At 39.4% G+C, this 14617-nt stretch overlaps 2 protein-coding genes across 2 annotated transcripts; both read left to right on the top strand.

The window, feature by feature from the left end:
* Window positions 1-1212: 1212 nt before the first annotated feature.
* LOC145669137 (uncharacterized) lies at window positions 1213-2798 on the top strand. The gene has a single exon (XM_081737481.1). It carries the CDS (start codon window positions 1413-1415, stop codon window positions 2787-2789), a length of 1377 nt encoding a protein of 458 aa, XP_081593607.1. The 5' UTR covers window positions 1213-1412; the 3' UTR covers window positions 2790-2798.
* Window positions 2799-12180: 9382 nt separating this feature from the next.
* On the top strand, window positions 12181-13047 carry LOC145667510 (uncharacterized). The gene has a single exon (XM_081734986.1). The coding sequence runs from the start codon at window positions 12181-12183 to the stop codon at window positions 13045-13047; it is 867 nt and encodes a 288-aa protein (XP_081591112.1).
* Window positions 13048-14617: the final 1570 nt, after the last annotated feature.

Genomic DNA, 14617 nt, shown 5'->3' with positions numbered 1-14617 from the left:
TGGCTGAGGAAAAACCCTATAAATACCTCGGTCAGGACGGACAACCTAAATAAATCAAAAAATATAAAATAAATATTATGTAAATTTAATTTTTATCCTAGACATTATTATAGATTTTAATATTAATGTAACCTAAGGTACAAAGAAAATATTAAGTATATATTTGATATGTACTTACTTCAGAACAGCTCTTCCATATTTACTGAAACGAATACGGACAGTTACAAAGAAAACTACCTGCTACTGTCTTTGGCTGTACACGAGGAATGTTCGTAAGCACAATACAAAGTTTAGAGATGCGGAATTCTTAAGAATTAATAATTCTGTGCGCACAGTCACCAGAAAATTTGTAAACTTACACAAACACACATACACTAATGACTCAGTATTCGCCCATATATACATATTTACATTCACGACACGCAGATTTTCTTCTCTTACATCGATTAATCCTCTTCACAATCAATTTTCTGGTTGGGAAAAACATCTTCTGATTGGGAAAACCAAACTGTTACAATAGTTGGAGTGATAATTTAATTGAGAAATATTTCATCTTATTGCATTGCATTTAATTCAACAATGGGAAGATTAATTTTGATAAAAGATTTTAAATCATCATCATTATCATAGGTATTCTGCCTTTATTGGCAGGTCACTTGCCGCAGCTGAGAAGCTTCCATGCTCCACGGTGCTCCGCTAACCTTTTCGTCTTCGCGTATGATCTTTCTCTTTTAATATCATCCATTAATTGTAGTCTCCTTCGCCCCTCCCTCTCTCTCCCGCCACCATACCGTTTAAGACGTTCCTCATGATACAATCATGATGATCAGTGATTTTAAATATGCATTGTTTTTCGAATTTAACTGAATATGTTGATCGATGTGCAATGTTGATAAATATTAACGAATGCAAAGCAAGATAACTTGTGATAATATATGTGAAATATGTGCAACGGATTATGTTTGGAACAAATAGGATGTTGAATTTATACTGAATTTTAATGAGAATAATCAAATACGTAAATATATTCAATCTGTAAATGATTGAAGAGAGGTTCAAATTTCCCTGCAATATTGAAAGATCACAAGCAATTTCCCTTTTTCCCTTTTCTCCAAAATTTACTCAAAATTTCCCTGCGCCAAGGGAAATTTCCCTTCAATTGGCATCACTGCTGCAGTTCTTAGTCCTTCACACGTAACTCGAATTACGTGGTGAGCTTCGACTGAGTGTACTTCTGTGCTAGGTCTCCAGCCGATTTTGAGTGCTCTTTAGTTTCGTTGTTCTCGCATTATAGTGTATTTGACTTTACTAGTGTTCTCTTCCTTTTATTTACTACGTGTGTGGTGCATTAGTGCAAGGTTTTTTTTTTTTTTTTTTTTAAATTTTTTTTTTCACTTTCGTCGCTGCCAAATATGGCAGCCTCCTCAGACGGCCATGTGCTCCAAACAACTAATATGGATACTTCATCATCTACTAATTCTACTTCTCCTGTATCATCTGTGCCTTATGCACACACTACCAACAACAGTTATAAAAATCACCACCTCGGACCCTATGTCGTCCACGTGTCCTCCACGTCTGCCTTGGGCAAGCAACATCCTATGAAGTTAGGTCGACTCTTATATAATAACAATCTTACCGATGTCACCGATATTCGCACTCTTGGCCCTCAGGGTTTAAAGGTCTTTTTTCGAACTGGCAAAGCAGCCAACGATTTCCTACATCATCCTTTATTAGCAGCACATAATTGGCGTGCTTATATTCCGAATTACGCCGTTTCATGTCAGGGTATCTTACGAGGAGTCGATCCGTCCTTAACGGACGATGAACTCATCACTGCGTTACGCAGTAGCGCTCCAATCTTGCATGTTCGCCGTATGTTTCGAAAACGTTCTTCGTCTGATGTTCCTACAGCTCCCCCTCCCTCTGACTCTTCTTTACCTCCTATCTCCGATTCTCCACCTCCTGTTACGGATTCTTCCATCCCCACCGGAACAATCGTCGTCACCTTTGATGCCAACACTCTCCCCTCCCATTGCAACCTTTTCTATTTTCACCTACCCGTCGAAACATATATTCCGAGACTCAAGCAATGTACCAACTGCCTTTTTTACGGCCATTTTAAGCAGGCCTGTCGTGGTAAACAATCTTGTGTTAGGTGCGGCCTACCCAACCACCCCTCTTCCTCCTGCTCTGCACCTCCCAAATGTAAGCACTGTGCTGGTGACCATGTGGCTACCTTCCCTCAGTGTCCTGAACGTCTTCTCCAAATTCAACTTAATACACTGATGGCTACAGAACATCTATCCTATACTGATGCCAAACGACGCTATTTAACCACGACCCCTGCACAGCGCTCCTTAAAGGGAGATCCACTTCCCCATTCCACTTCGTCCCTTCTTGCCAATTCTAGCTTTACTCCGTCCTCTATCCCTACCTCCGCTTCCTTTTCATATTCAGCTGTTACTTCTCGGCCTTCCACTTCTCATTCTCCTCCCTCTCCTTCCGGTGTTAGAAAAAAGCGCTCTCTCAGTCCTCACTCTTCGCCTTCTTTTTCTGCCCGTCCCCCACCTCTTCCAACTGACCGATCCCCTTTAGCATTTTCTCCCCTTCCCAGCACTGTCACAGCTTTTCAGAAACCGTCAAATGCGGCAGATCCCATACCTTCTTTTTCCTCCGCTGTTTCGTCCATCCTTTCTATTTTAGAAAAATCGCAACATAAATTTTCTCCTCCCGACTATAAATCTTGCATCACCATACTCAAGCTATTACAATCACATTCACTATAAAATCATCTGGTTCCTGCTTTTCTACTCTCTTACAATGGAACATGAGGAGTTCTCGCAGTAAAATGTATGCCTTACATCACCTCATATCTCTATTTCATCCGTCTTTTCTTTTACTCCAAGAAACCTGGCTTACAGATTCCTACCGTTTTAACACCCCTTCCTACCATTGGCTTCATGATGTTCGCCCAGATGGTCGAGGGGGACTCTCTCTCGGCATTCATAATTCTTTACCTTACGTACTACACCCTCCTCCCATCCAATACCCCGAAGTTCAATGTCAAATGGTCACCGTTCACTCTCTCACCCTGGTTAACCTCTACATTCCTCCTCACGTTCACCTTCCTGATCATCTCTGGCTCTATCTTTTTAATTTCCTTACCCCTCCCTGGATTGTAGGTGGCGATGTAAATTGTAATCACCCGTTCTGGGGGGCTCCTTTTTCCAACCCCGCTGGCTCTGCCCTGTATCGTCTACTTCCCACCTTACCCTGTACTCTTCTGAATACCGGCACTCCTACGCGTCTTCCCCGTCCCCGTGAACTTCCTACCGCACCTGATCTCACCTTTTGTTCTCCAGCTTACTCTAGCCACCTTACATGGACTGTTACTTCCGATCCTTATGGCAGTGATCACTTTCCCATCATTTTACATAACTCTACTTCTCCTTCCTTTTCATCCTCCTCCTCTATAGGTCGCCCATATTCTACTAACCTCGATTGGTCCCTTTATTCTTCCTGCTTTGACCATTTCTCTCCCCCTCCCTCGTCTAGTGATCCTCTCCATCTTCACACTACTTTTTGTTCTCGCCTTTCCCAAGCAGTATCACACTCCCACCTTGCTTCCTCTCCCTCCATTCGTTCCTCTTTTGTCCATTCTCATTATCCTAAATGGTGGACTAGGGAATGTCAACAATGGATTTTTCGACGACGTCAAGCCCTTAAAACATACCTCGCCACTCGCTCCTACTCCAATTTCCTGATATATCAACAAACCCAAGCCACTACGACCCGTATTCTTCAACAAACCCGTCGTAATGCCTGGCGCCAATTTTGTTCCAACTTACGTTATGGTTCCTCTTTATCCTCCATTTGGAAATTTTACCGGTCCCTTCGTAACAAGACATGTCGTCCTCCCTCTGGTGAATCTATTTCCTCTCCCTGGCTTCATCAATTCCATTCCCAGTTAGCACCATCCACATGTCTCTTCCCTCCTCTTTGGCTTTCACCTCTCTATTCTCCAGAACCATCAACCCCTATCCATCTTCCTTTCACTATGTCTGAACTTTCTCTCATCTTATCCCGTCTACCCAACTCCTCATCTGGCAAAGACGGTATACATTACCGCCACCTACAACATCTTCCTCCACTGTACCAGAACTTCCTACTCACCTTATATAATACTGTATGGTCTTCTGAACGCATTCCCCCTCCATGGAAAGATTATGTTATTATTCCCATCCTCAAACCCACCAAACAACCAGGTATCGCTGAACATTATCGTCCTATTGCCCTCTCCTCATGTCTTTTAAAGGTCTTCGAACATCTCCTGAAACAACGCCTCCAATGGTTCTGTGAACACCACCTTTTATTTTACAAACAACAATACGGTTGTCGACTAGGTTCCAGTGTTTCTGACTGTCTGTCTGTTCTTATCTCTGATATTTGGCTTGCTTTTTCCCGTACCCAGTTTGTTTTTGCCGTATTTATTGATCTTTCTCAGGCTTATGACTCAGTTCCCCTTTATGATCTCATAGATATACTTTGGCAACAAGGCATCCCGTCGAAATATCTCCGCATCATTTACAACCTTCTGGTCCAACGTATCTTGTATCTTCGCCTCGGTTCCCAACTCTCTGAAGGTCGCACCACTTCCCAAGGTCTTCCTCAAGGTTCTGTATTATCTCCTCTTTTGTTCAATCTCTTTCTGGCCCCGATTCTTCGCCAAACCAGTAACACTGTCCGGGTTCTTTCCTATTGTGATGATTTAGTCTTCTATATTACTTCTCCCTCCCCTCAACTAGCTATACCCCAACTCATTTCAGCTCTCACCACTTTCTCCACCTGGTGTTGTACACATGGCTTAAGAATAAACTGGAACAAAACTTCCTTTCTAGTCTTTACTCGCAAACGCTCTCCCGCCCTACCCTCCCTTACTTTCACCGGTATCACTCTTCCTCGCCGTCCTTCAGTTAAATACCTTGGAATCGTTTTAGACTCTTCTTTACGTTGGACCCCCCATTATCATCATCTACATCAAAAAACATCATCCTTCTTACGTTTAATTCGTTCTATTTCTACTTCTACTTGGTCTACAGATTTTCGTGTTCTCCTCCTGTTCTATAAACAGGTTTACTTACCTATTTTAACGTATGGTGGTTTCTTTCTATCTCCATCTCCTTCTCGAGTCTTTCAAAAATTCCAATCCCTTCAATATACTACTCTCTGCCGTACTCTTAGTCTCCCTTCCACCACTGCTGCCACTGCGCTTTATTCTGAGACCCGAGTTCCACCTTTAGCAATTCACTTGAAACACCTCTCAGACAAATTCTGTCTTCAACGTTTCCAATTTACACGATCCTCTCTCCTCCCTAAACTCACTCTGCTTCGACACCTTCATACAGGCCGAAAACGTTCTCCATATCTCGCATCTCTCCCTTTCATATACTCCAGTTATCTAGATCTTGCACCACATCTATTACACATCCAGCGCACGTATACTCTCCCTTGCTACTTGCATGACTATCCAGTTCTTTCTCAATCATTTTCTATAATTTTTCCCCAATATCCTTCTACCCAACTTTTCCCTCCCGCAACTTACCAACATTGCTTTTCCTCATCCATTCCTCCTCTCCCTCAGGACACTGTTCATTTGTACTGCGATGGTTCTGGCCAGGGCGTGCATTTGGGATCAGCCTTCTACGATTCCTCTCTTCAACAATGTTTCAGCTTTCAACTGCCCCATTATGTCTCTACCTTTCTCACTGAAGCTTATGCCTTGTTTGCGACTCTTCTTCATTCTCTTCAGCATCAGTATACATCTATCTGTATCGCCACTGATTCTAAATCTCTCCTCCAATCCTTACAATCTTCCCCCTGGACTTCAAAATCCTCCTGGATTCTTTATGAAATCCGTTTTCTTTTATACCGCCGGACTACCCTCAACTATACTACTTGCTTAATTTGGTCCAAAGGCCATGTCAACATCCTCGGGAATTCTCTTGCCGATGCCGCAGCCCGTTTCGGAGCCCTGCATGGCACTCCCATAGATCTTTCAGTCTCGCCTATTGACCTTTTCCCACGACTTATTACACTTCATTATCAACGCTGGACTGCTTATAATGCCTCCTGTACAAAGGCCCGTTGGTACTGGTATCATCCTTGCTCTCTCCGCTCTCCATCTTGGTTTATTCAACATCCTTTCTCTCCCTCCTACCTCCATTTTCTGCTCCGTAACAGACTTCACATTCTGTATACTCCCCAACGCTTATATCTTCTCCGAAAACGTACTACTCCACTTTGTAATTGTGGTCTCGATACTGGCTCTATCGATCATCTCATTTTCTCTTGCCCTCTTTATCAACAATATCGCCCGCCATTTCTCTCTATTCTTCATAAATTTCACGGTTCTGGCCCTTTTAATGTAGATTCGTTTATTTTTACTTTATCTCCACCTGTTCTTATCGCCTATTATCTATATTTACAAAGAACTAAGTTATTTAGCATCTTATAAGCATCTCTAAAGATTCATCTCAATTCCTCATCTTTTTCTTTTCATCATACCGTATATAATTGCCGGGAGAGCGATCTTCGCTAAGGCAAGATGCAACCACAGAAGAAGAAGAAACACACGTAACTCTAAACGTTTTCTCGAAGCATCATTCAGTGTTTCACCCTCCGAATTGATGCCCCCCCTTCCATATACTGAAAGAAAGACGCAGCCGAAGGAGGACAAGAGAAAAGGAAAAACTATCATTTTGAAGCATTAGAAGAAAAGGAAAAGAACAATGAAGGAAAGAAGAACAAAGATGGACAGAAGACAAATAAACGAATCAAAGAAAAGGCAAGTTTTAAAGATCTCAAAAAGGAACAACAGAGAAAATAAGCGTCCGTAACAAGAGAAACCGAAGGAGCAAATATGGGATGAATCCAGTGAAGAGGATGATAATACTGCCTGCATGAGTGAGGACTTCAATGGGTGGTGAGGAATGGATCCAAAGCATCCAGTTGGGCTCATGAAAGCTGCCCCAGTGATTCTTTCAGGGGGTGAGCCGGGGGGTATTACCCCCCCGGAACTTGAAGGCTACCCCCCCGGCGCATTCTCAAAGAAAACAAAAATGTTAAGAAACCTATATATTTCTGTACTCGAAAAAAGAAACAACACAAATTTTGGCTTGAGTACGTTTGCGAACGGGAAAGAGAACAAAATGTATAACCATCAGATATAGAGACAACGGTTGTAAGCTGTCCTTTTGCAAAATTTTATTGGGCAGAAACAATGAAGTTAGGTCGTATGGCGGTAGTGATTGTTGCTTGGTGGCAATCGGCTCGTAGCTGGAATAGACGGTTCGCTTTATCCCTCCTCTAACCCCAGGCCTGAAATGCACCTCTGTATATAGGGTAAAGGTACCGAATATGGAATACTTTTTGTTTTTTCTTTATTTCTCAGAAACGTGTATTCCAGAATAAAATTATTATACATCATAATACTTGTGGTACCTTTGTAAAACAAAATATAGGTATGAAAGTTTGTTCCACATTATTGATTTTTTACAATATTACGAAATTGAAAGAAACTCAATTTCCCATATTAGGCACACCCCGCTCCTAATATGAAACACTACCTGTTCTTAAAATGGAATACTAGAACAAAATATGCGCATCTTCCTACAATGCGACATTTGGATAATTAGAGCATGGGCAATGCTTTCGAGCAATTTATTTGCTTATTTAAGAAATAAATTTATCTATTAGTTCAAGAAAAGGAGCAAAGGCCCAACTCCGAGATCACATCGGCCCTTAAGATAAGTCTACGAATTGGAAAAGACTCGATCCTGACCTCAGGGAAAGAACCATCCGACATACGCCTGATAGGACTGAGGAAAACCACAAATATTTCACGCAGGATGGGTGGTCTGAGCAGGGATCGTGCCCATGATCGAAGTATCCAAATGTCGCGTTGTAGGCATTGCAGCCTATATCTCATATTTGGTAGGTCTATAAGACAAGTGCACATAAAATTACATAACATTCTTAAGATAATTAAAATATAAAACAGCAGAAATACCAGAAGTACAAAAGATAATTACAAAGATAATTACGTAGTACAAAGATAATTATTGAACTTAACTTGACTTCTTTATTATTAGGTCTATGTTTGTAATTACTGTAATAGGCTACTTATTTTAACTTTTGGAGTAGCTATAATATCTTTCAACTTGGAATAAGTATGTTTACTAGCTACAACCAATAATAAAAATAATAGAACGGGAATCAAACTACGTGCGACAAGTAAAGTAAAAAAAAAAAACTATATAAAAGAAAAAGTTCAAACATACTGGATTAGCGTGTCTTATGGCGTCTAAATTTTGATACCAATTTTACTTTGCAGAACAATGGCCACAAATATATTTTTCTCCACCCTTCACGGAAGACATTTCGTGGGATTACCTTTTACAAACTGGGCATTTTAACCAATCTCCCTCCCCTGCACTGAGCGACTACAATTTACCACAATGTCCGCTTTCCCCATCATCGTCAATATCATCAGTAGGATCACTTAAACTGTCACTACTTTCGTTCAAGTCATTCACTGATTCTTCGGATTAACTATCTAATTTGTAGTAGTGTGAAGTCCTTTTATTAGATTCGATTGGTTGTTTCGATTGGATTTTGTTGGGTGGGGCTTAGAAAGCTAAACATCTTTTTAATTACTTGCAATGATGAGGTAAAGGCCCGTTGTGATGAAGTAGAGGCAGCTTCTAAATCGTTTTTGTGCGGAGTACTCGTAAGTACTTTTGTCCACTTTGCTTTCGACTACGTGTGCTGCGATGCTGCGGCTGTAGTTGTGGTAGCGGACTCACTACTTCAACCGGTACTGTCGTGCTGTACTCTTCAGTTAACACTGTATACGACACGGCAGTTGAGACATTTGAACAAATAATTAATCTGTGAAAGTTTTATTCGAATTGGTTGATGTGCTCTGGAGTTATCGCGAGACACACAGACACACACAAACAGATACCCACATACAGAGTGTCCATAAAGTCTGGGCAAATAGGGAATTCTAGTAATTTGTTTTTATTTTTCAGATTGAATGATGACTGACTAAAGAAGAACGAGTCGAGTTGGTATTCTTAAGTGGACGAAAACGATGATCGTATCGCAAAAATGCGCAAGAATTTAACCTTCGACACCCTCATTGTCAACCTATTTGTTTTACTGCCGTCGGGAAATTAATCACCAAGTTTAAAGAAATAAGCAGTATGTTGGAGAAACCCCGTTCTGTGCTAGGACCTTTCTTCTTTGATGAACATATAACTAGTGAGACTTATCTAAACATGATGAGAGACATACTGATGTCTCAAATTGAGCGTTTGAGTGAGGGGCTTCCAGACTGGTTTCAGCAGGATGGGGCCCCTGCCCATTTTGGTGCAGCTGTTAGAGATTTATTGAATGACAATTTCCCTCACTGGATTGGGAGAAGAGGTCATGTGAAGTGGTCCCCTCGTTCGCCAGACCTTTTTCACTTTTTTTTTTTTTTTTTTTTTACTGGGATATGCTGAAAGAGAAAGTTTATTCCATGAAGATTAGAAATTTAAATCACCTGACAGAACGCATTACCAATCGGTGTGCTGAAATCGACGGCAATTTAGACCTATTACATCGAGTTCACCTTAATCTTAAAAAGCGCATCAAATTATGCATTGAACAGCACGGAAATAATGTAGAAAATATTATTCATTAGCATTAAATTGACTAAATTATGCTTTTCCCCTTGTATCCAGACTTTATGGACACCCTGTAGACAGACAACACAAATGCGAAACATTTCGACTAGGAGACTTCCCTGATGCTCGGTCTAAAACAATGTCAGGTCTAATATAACTTACAATTCAGTTATTCTTCTTCACTTCTAGTTCACATACGTATGAACCTATTTAGGAATATTCCATATTAGGATCCTGGTGGTATTCCATATTAGGAAAATCGCCATTTTGGATAGTTATCTTCCTACATACGCTTACGTTATTCTCTGTGTACTGAATCTTTATGCCTTTATGGTACAATATATATGTAATCTAAATATCACAAACTCAACAATAATATATGTCTCTTTGCGTATATTCAGCAGCCTGGAAATGTACGACCGAAAACTCAAGTTCTTCAAAAAACTATTCTGCAACGAAAGGAAATGTTATGTTATCGTTCGGCAGCAAACCACTCATGCGCAGACGGAGGCTGACACAGTGCACAAGTTTACGTAAAGTCTATTCGGTGGCAGCACATAGCAGACAAAATAGTCTGGTATTTCATATTAGGAACGTATTCCATATATGGCGCACCCACCCTATATATATATATATATATATATATATATATATATATATATATATATATATATATATATATATATATATATATATATATATATATATATATATATATATACTAAAAACATGCCCCTCTTTCCCTGCCTGTTTATCTTTCTATATTTATTTTAAATGCATTTTATTACTATAAGAGAGAGAAGTGGGTTCGGACATAACTTGGCTGGCGTCTTTCGCTGTGGACAATTTTGAGACAGTTCTATAACTGCAACGTACTGTTGGCGTGTGAAGTGTTGTGTGGCTTAATTCTAAACTTTGAATGCAGGCTGTTTGACAATTCCACAAGAAAACTTCAATTTTCTGTTGTTCTTGTAAAACCTGAAAAATGTGCGCTGGGAGGAGACGGTACAATAGTGTTTATTGCGTGATTGTTCGATTTTGCGTGCTATAACTAACTTTCAAATTACATTTTTGATGTTCTTTTTTATTATTTATTTATTTTTCTTGAAGTGACAGATTGAAAATCACAGTGATGAGCACAAAACGAAAAGCAGGTACTTTACTGTCATACTTTACCAAAAAAATAAAGCATGGGTCATCGCTCGAAGAGTAAGTTCAAGAGTACCAGAAGGTAGTCCCACTATTTCCTCATCTCACCCACAGGAACCTATTCCTTCAACTTCTTTTAACGCCGGATGTTCTGCTGTACAGGGAAGATCGAAACATGAATATCGTTTCATGACTTCTTGGACAGATAAATACAAGTGGTTAGTTTATGACGAAAATCAGGGAGGTGCATTTTGTGGTGTGTGTTCAAGATATTATCAAAATGATTAAAATGTAGCACAGAAAACTAAAGGCGTATTCATTACAGTTCCGTTCACAAATTTCAGGAAAGCAACTGGTACTACAGGGAAACTCCACAAGCATGATTCCTCTGAATATCACAAAAGTACGATGGTGAAAGAAAATCTTCGAATTTTACATGAAAATAAACCTATTCATTCAATTTTACAGCAACAGAGCAGCACTGAAATCGAAGAAAACAAACAGGCTGTAAAAATTCTCTTGCGCAGTTTATATTTTCTTGTGAAAGAAGAAGTGGCTCATACGAGTAAATATGAACATATTGTAAGAAATTTGATGGCTCCGTGTATTCAAAGTTTAAACGACTGGCTTCAGATAAAGAGTGAGCGTGCAACATACTGCAGCAAAGACACAGCTTGTGAGATGTTGGAGTGCATGGGAGAAGTGTTAGATGAGGAGTTTGCTGCTGAACTTAAAGAGAAACCTTTTGCGTTAATGGCTGACGAATCAACTAACACAGCGAATAAATCAGAGCTTTCTGTCTGTGTGAGATATGTTACTGACAGCTGCGTAGTGAGGGAGAGATTTCTATGCATAACTACGCTTCAGGACACTACCGCCGAAACTATTACAATTGTATTGAAAATGAAATAACCAAACGAAATTTGTCATTTGATAATCTTGTGGCATGTGGATTCGATGGGGGTTCTAATTTCTCTGGTAGTGTTTCTGGGGTGCAGAAGAGAATTTCAGAAAAGGCAAAGAGAAATGTCCCGTACATACATTGTAGAGCGCATGTTTTGGCCCTTTCAGTGACAAGTGCAAAAAATTTGTTTCCATGTGTAAAAAGATTTTTTTTTACGTTGTGAGGGACATTTACAAGATATTCCGCCAATCTCCGAAAAGAGAAGCTGCTCTTCACGATGTTCAAAAAATGTTACAGGACCCTACTTTGAAAATTCCAGAACCCATGGATGTACGTTGGCTCAGTCATCACAAAACCATTCAAACCATTAAGAAATGTTATGGATCAATAATGATGACGTTAGAGCACTTATATAAAGAAGGTGGAGATTTTTGTTCTTTGGCAGGTGGAATAATAATTGAAATGGAAAACTTGACCTTTCTTCTAACATTGTGCTTGTTGGTAGAGATATTGGGATCCGTGTCAAATCAAAGTAAGTACCTGCAAAAGGAAGACTGTCAGTTAGCGAATTTACCCCAGCTCATTTCAAGTACTGAGGCTCACCTGAAGTCAATTTCTGAAGATGCATATAAAGCAGCAAGGCAAGAATCTAGTACGATTTTTACTACCTACGGCGAAATGAAAGTTAAACTTTCAGGAATCCGAACAATCAAGTCAGATCCATCTGAAGAAAAGAAATGTTTGGGAATGCTTGCTAAATTCGCTGATGCTGTAGCCACTGAAATGGGCAGAAGGTTTAATAAGCAAACTGTTGATTTGATTTCAGCGTGTTCATGTTTTCAATCATTTGATTCTATTCAACATATCAAAGAATCAGATGTGAAAAGTCTCTGTAGCATTCTGTCCGGCATAGATGAAGATAACTTATACGCAGATCTTCAGTCATTCAAATTTCTGGCACCAAATATGAATGACAAGATGTCGCCATTAAAATACATTTTAACATCTTCTTTTGGATACGATGAACTTAAAAAAGCCAGTGTAAAAATTCTAACAGTGCCAATATCAACAGCCACCATTGAAAGATCTTTCAGTGCCATGAACAGAATAATGACACCGTTGAGGAATCGATTAGGGGAAATTTCCTTGGACCATTGCATGAGAATTTCCATTGAAGGAGAAGTTCCTAGTGAAGAATTTCTCTGCAAAGTTATGGAACGTTATGCAACCAAAAAGCAAAGAAGAATACGTTTACGTTAAGTGAAAAGTACTTGTAAAATAACTAATATCAATTTCCTTTTTTTTTTTTTTTTTTTTTTTTTTACGTGAGAATGAAGTTATTTTGTGAGTTGACTGTGGATGCGTGTATTCGGGAGGAAGAATTGTCTTACAGTTTGACTTACGTGCTTCACAGTTCAGTTTTTTAGTATTACATAATTATGTGGATATTATGAAGTGTTAGTGATTGAACTGCAAACAATGGTGTCCATCTCAGCTTTGTCGGCAAATTAGCTTAGAGGAACACAACAGGTAGGACTACAAATTCTTAATTTAAAAAATCGCATGTTGTTATAATCATTAGAATCATAAATGTGCTATAAAGTAGATTTACGAGTAGGAATCTAATTCTTCAATCAAGTACTAACTGAGTATTCTATACGTGTCTGTTATTTTCTTCATAAGAAAATTCTATCTTTAAAAATCGTCCATACGCTCCACCACTCCTCTGTGAATATATTTTGAATTGAGGGTACTTTGCATTGCGAAATCATTGAACCTTTGGTTTCCAACGTTACCCCCCCCCCAGACCCTGAAAATACCCCCTCGGAGATTTTGTTCTGAAAGAAACACTGAGCTGCCCTGTGGCCGAAGAGGAAGATGACTATTTTATTTGCGACTTGCGTCAATTGGCCTTCTATTACAGCAAAAAAGTAAAGACAAAGACAATTACATTTATTAACAACTCATCAAGTTGTGTCCTTTTAGACTTATATTATTCCTATATTTTACAACAATAGTTACCTTATGCCAATAAAAAAGAACTTGAATTTTGTGGAAACTTTTAACATTTTTATTTTCTCATAACAATAACATGTCTACCCGGTTTTACCCCGCTAGTGGGGCAAAACCGGGCAAAATGACTTCTTTTACAAAAACAGTACCTACAATTACAAAAACCATTAAATCATATTTTTGAAACTGTGGCTGCATTAACAGATAAGTAGTGCATACTTTTGGAAAATTTTGTTTCTTTGTAGTAAAAACGGTGATTTCTGGAAGCATTCAAGCCTTAGGGTCCCGGTTTTACCCCACTCTCCTCTATATGTGTGGATGGGGTATGGCTAACATGGCCATAGATTCTGAAAGCCCAGAAATCTAAATGCTAATCCTTGACTTTCTTATAATCACTAAAAGCAGAATAATACATAATACTTTTTTTTTAAATGTATCACTTATCTATCTATACAGAGTTTTTCAAAACAACACCTACAACGTTTGGGAGGTGATTCCTGACACCAAGATAAGACGAAAAGTATAGTCCATAGGGATGCGCTCGAGTCGAGACATGTCTCGAATCTCGACTCGACTCGACTCGAATTCGAGTCGAGATTCGAGTCGAGACACACGTTGTAAAATTCGAGACGAGTCGAGACAAACGTATTTCTCGACTCGATTTTTCGAGTCGAGACTGCTCGTAAAAATCTCGACTCGACTCGAATGTCTCGAAAATCTTTCTATAATTTTTAATATTATTTTGAAGAAAGTATTCACTCGGAAACAGCCTTGAAACCAATTGCAGCATTTATTACTTTAGAAAATTATAGAACAC

The sequence above is a fragment of the Thermobia domestica genome, chromosome 13, assembly GCF_964235325.1.
Source record: "Thermobia domestica chromosome 13, izTheDome1.hap1.1, whole genome shotgun sequence".
Lineage (NCBI taxonomy): Eukaryota > Metazoa > Arthropoda > Insecta > Zygentoma > Lepismatidae > Thermobia > Thermobia domestica.
This window is presented reverse-complemented; position numbering and strand designations above follow the sequence as displayed.

Coding starts and splice junctions, on each gene's coding strand:
- LOC145667510 (XM_081734986.1), top strand. CDS start 12,181: ATGACGTTAGAGCACTTATATAAAGAAGGTGGAGATTTTTGTTCTTTG.
- LOC145669137 (XM_081737481.1), top strand. CDS start 1,413: ATGGCAGCCTCCTCAGACGGCCATGTGCTCCAAACAACTAATATGGAT.